The sequence below is a fragment of the Carassius auratus genome, unplaced genomic scaffold (assembly GCF_003368295.1).
Source record: "Carassius auratus strain Wakin unplaced genomic scaffold, ASM336829v1 scaf_tig00041663, whole genome shotgun sequence".
NCBI lineage: Eukaryota > Metazoa > Chordata > Actinopteri > Cypriniformes > Cyprinidae > Carassius > Carassius auratus.
The window spans coordinates 46,299-50,474 of record NW_020526665.1 but is presented as its reverse complement, the minus strand read 5'-3'; the positions used below and the strand labels follow the sequence as shown (position 1 = coordinate 50,474).

Sequence of the window (4,176 nt, the reverse complement as noted above, 5' to 3'; positions counted from 1 at the left end):
GCATGCACTGCTTCAAGTCAGACAGCAATCGGTTTGCGCAATGCTGCATGAAGGCGAACGCACCTTTTCACTCTTAATTAGGCTACCTTAATTATTATGACATAGTCTTCCGTGAACGCAGCATTCACCTAGTCCAACCCCAATCAAACACACCTGAACAAGCTAATTAAGGCATTTCAGATTACTAGAATCCGATGAGTTTGATCAGGGTTATAATTGACCTGATTTCCTTGGATCTTTAAAACCCCATTTTCCAGTGAAAGCTACTGCACTAACACATATTTGTTTTAGTTTTGTGTGCATTGTTGTTCACTGATCCTGATTCAGTACATTTTCCAGCAGAGATTATTGCGAGATCGCAGGTCAGGAGGATGACTGCTCGAGTGTGTTTCACGTTGATTGCTGTTTTATCGTGTCTGTTTGGCTACTTGAGCATAACTCACGCTATTCATAAACGAACCACAGGTGAGTAGATCTGTTGACTTCACTACACAGCCAGAAAAAAATAGCCATGTTTCCACTGCTGGAACTTTACCCAGGAACTAGGGACTTTGGGCTGCTACTATGTGTGTTTCTACTGCAGGAACCAGGATCTAAACAAAAAGTTCTAGGTAAATAATAGCCCCTTAGAAAGACACTGCTGGTGAGGTATTAGTTTTTTTTTAAAGGTGTGAAAACCATTTCAAAGATCTGGAACTTTCGGGGGTGGGATTTGGGTGCTGAAAATGCTGACTGGTTGAGTTCAGGAGCTCAGTGCTCATGTTACCAATGAGAGCAGTCTCAACTTGGCTAGTCCTTCTGACATTGGGTGTTTCTTTAGTGGTTAAACCTAAAATTCATTTATGGTGACTAACAGGTAATCCCTGTTCCACAATCTATTATTGTTAAAATGAAAATCGAGGCAAAACCGTTTGAGATTGTTTCATTGTAATGTAGGCTATATAGACCTAATGTTACACATTTCCCTTAAATACATTTCTGCATCTAAGTGATAATGAAAGGAGGCAGTGGTGTTTATCATTTTGTCTTATTGTACATGAACAGCGAGAAATTTCAGTAGCCAAGATGAGTGGACCGTTATAAAGTATGCTGCTTTTTGCAGAATTATTGAACTTGCTTCGTCCTGTCTGTGGGAGATCACGCTTTTGAATCGAACTCGTAAAGTCTGAACTACAGAGGATGCAAGTCTGAAATTTGCGTCGTTCATATTGAGAAGTGTGCACAGACCTACGACACCAGACTATTTGCCTAATCTCATGGTACTTTTGACTGCAGTGCAAATGCAGAAAGCAACAGGTCTGGGGGGAAAGTTCCTGGTACAATTGTTCCGGGTCATTTCAGTGGAAATGCGGCATTTTGTCTTTGGAACTAACGGTTAAGGAATTCGTAGTCCGTTTTAAAACCTTTTTGATTTGAAACGGACATGACTAAAATTAGTATTTCGGTTTGAGGCCCATTGAGAAATCTCTGATTTACAAATGTTGAAGTCATGAAATGCTGTCAACTTGACTACGGGCCTGTTTGTGTACTGCCCGTTTCCTGTGAGTTTGTTACTGATGATGATAATGGACACTAAGGGTCCACACACGAGTGAGGAGTTGAATTCAATGTAAGTTTGAGCAGAAACTTTACCTTCTGCTGTCCTCTAAATTAGGTTTGAATTAATCACTTGGGGTAGTTTTAAGCACAAGATGTCTTCTACAAAATTAAGTGGAATAATACTTGGAATTTAACTCTCTGTAGGTAATACTTGCTATTCAAGTTGAGTGCTGTTTATTGATGTGGCATATAGTCCATATGCACAAACTAAAGCTGACCATTTGTCCACACAGTGAAGCCGGGCCAATGTCCCCTACCGGAGATGATTCCACTGCGTGCTGAAAGCTGTTTCCATGATAGCCAGTGTCCTGTCACCCAGAAGTGTTGCCCAACCACTATAGGCTTTGCATGCAGTGAACCACGCGGCAAGATCCAGGGCAAAGGCCAGGGTCAGGGAAGCGGCCAGGGCCACAGCCTAAGCCAGGGCCAGGGAAGCGGCCAGGGCCAGGGAAGCATCCAGGGCAAGGGCCAGGGTCAGGGAAGGGGCCAGGGCCACATCCAGGGAAGCGGCAAGGGAAGCGGTCAAGGCCAGGGCCAGGGAAGCGGCCAGGGAAGCAGCCACGGCCAGGGCCAAGGAAGCGGCCAGGGAAGCGGCCAGGGAAGCGGTCAAGGCCATGGCCAGGGAAGCGGCCGGGGCAAGGGAAGCGGCCAGGGCCACAGCCAAGGCCAGGGAAGCGGCCAGGGCAAGGGCCAAGGAAGCGGTCAGGGCCACGGCCAGGTCCAGGGAAGCGGTCAAGGCCACAGTCAGGGCCACAGTCAGGGAAGCGGTCAGGGCTACGGCCAGGGTCAGGGAAGCGGTCAAGGCCACAGTCAGGGCCACAGTCAGGGAAGCGGTCAGGGCCACAGTCAGGGAAGCGGTCAGGGCCACGGCCAGGGTCAGGGAAGCGGTCAAGGCAAGGTCCAGGGAAGCGGTCATGGCCACAGTCAGGGCCACAGTCAGGGAAGCGGTCAGGGCCACGGCCAGGGTCAGGGAAGCGGTCAAGGCAAGGTCCAGGGAAGCGGTCATGGCCAGGGAGCTGGCCAGGGCCGCGGTCAGGGCCACGGCCAGGGAAGCGGTCAGGGCCACAGTCAGGGAAATGGCCAGGACAAGGGAAGCAGTCAAGGCAAGGGTCAGGGAAATGGCCAGGACAAGGGAAGCAGTCAAGGCAAGGGTCAGGGAAGTGGCCAGGGCCAAGGAAGTGGTCAAGGCAAGGGCCAGGGAAGCGGCCAGGGCCACATCCAAGGCCAGGGAAGCGGCCATGGCCAGGTCCAGGGAAGCAGTCAGGGCCAGGTCCAGGGAAGCGGTCAGGGCCACGGCCAGGTCCAGGGAAGCGGTCAGGGCCACGGCCAGGGAAGCGGTCAGGGCCACAGTCAGGGAAACGGTCAGAGCCACGGCCAGGGTCAGGGAAGTGGTCAAGGCAAGGTCCAGGGAAGCGGTCATGGCCAGGGAGCTGGCCAGGGCCGCGGTCAGGGCCATGGCCAGGGAAGCGGTCAGGGCCACAGTCAGGGAAATGGCCAGGACAAGGGAAGCAGTCAAGGCAAGGGTCAGGGAAGTGGCCAGGGCCAAGGAAGTGGTCAAGGCAAGGGCCAGGGAAGCGGCCAGGGCAAGGGCCAAGGAAGCGGTCAGGGCCACGGCCAGGTCCAGGGAAGCGGTCAGGGCCACGGCCAGGTCCAGGGAAGCGGTCAGGGCCACAGACAGGGAAACGGTCAGGGCCACGGCCAGGGTCAGGGAAGTGGTCAAGGCAAGGTCCAGGGAAGCGGTCATGGCCAGGGAGCTGGCCAGGGCCGCGGTCAGGGCCACAGTCAGGGAAATGGCCAGGACAAGGGAAGCAGTCAAGGCAAGGGCCAGGGAAACGGTCAGGGCAAGGGCCAGGGAAGCGGCCAGGGCCATGGCAAGGCAAGTGGCCAGGGCCATGGTCAGGGCCATGGAAGCGGTCAGTGCCAGTGCCAGGGCAGTGGCCAGTGCCAGAGTTGTGACTGTGGAGGTGGTTGCGGATGTGGTCATGGTGGGGGATGTAATTGTTGAAATGGTCAAGGGTATTTTGCGTGACACTCAATGGTGCTCTTCTCAGTTTGGTGCTTTTATTCTTATGGAATGTTTTCCCTGTCTGTTCATGGTTTACAAAGACTTGTCCATCAAATAAAAAATAATTGCTTGATTTTGAAGTGTTTTGAGATCATTTGTCTTTTCTTGTATAACTGCTCTCTGGCATCAGTGCTTTAAGTTCCTCTCCCTAAGACCTGATTGAGTTGGTGAGAATTGGGCATTCATGCGCTTGTTTAAAAGGGGATATGTATTGATGGTAGGAATGTACAAAAGAGTAAGATTTAGTGCCTGGTGCCCTCTGCTGGACATTTAATTTGTTACGCTTTAGGATATACATAATTTCTGAATCACCTGACTATCATTCTTGTAATTTCATTGGTTTAGATCGGGAGAAATGAATGTCAGTCAAAATGTGTTCTTGCCCAGACATGTAACTTTGTGCTAAATCTCACGGCAGTTTTTTAGAGATCTCCATGCTGATCGGGTCCGATTTATAGTTCATACTGTAACCACACCCCTACTGATGTATGAAGCAAAAGACAAAAGTAAAG

General features: G+C 50.9%; 1 protein-coding gene across 4 annotated transcripts; it reads left to right on the top strand.

Annotated features, from left to right (window-relative positions):
* Positions 1-268: 268 nt before the first annotated feature.
* Positions 269-3,721, top strand: LOC113085478 (fibroin heavy chain-like). Of its 4 annotated transcripts, none has more exons than XM_026255151.1 (3): positions 269-465; positions 1,833-2,371; positions 2,528-3,721. In XM_026255151.1, exons 1-3 carry the CDS (start codon positions 372-374, stop codon positions 3,602-3,604), a joined length of 1,710 nt encoding a protein of 569 aa, XP_026110936.1. In that variant the 5' UTR covers positions 269-371; the 3' UTR covers positions 3,605-3,721. The 4 variants fall into 4 exon arrangements, with proteins under 4 accessions (XP_026110936.1, XP_026110935.1, XP_026110937.1 ...); XM_026255150.1 differs by having other exon boundaries at positions 1,833-2,461; XM_026255152.1 differs by having other exon boundaries at positions 1,833-2,810; positions 2,997-3,721.
* Positions 3,722-4,176: the final 455 nt, after the last annotated feature.

What these genes read in the sequence shown, in the direction of transcription:
- LOC113085478 (XM_026255149.1), top strand. Translation starts at nt 372, where the DNA reads ATGACTGCTCGAGTGTGTTTCACGTTGATTGCTGTTTTATCGTGTCTG. An exon ending in TATTCATAAACGAACCACAG is followed by an intron (nt 466 to 1,832) that starts GTGAGTAGATCT and finishes TTGTCCACACAG; the next exon opens with TGAAGCCGGGCCAATGTCCC.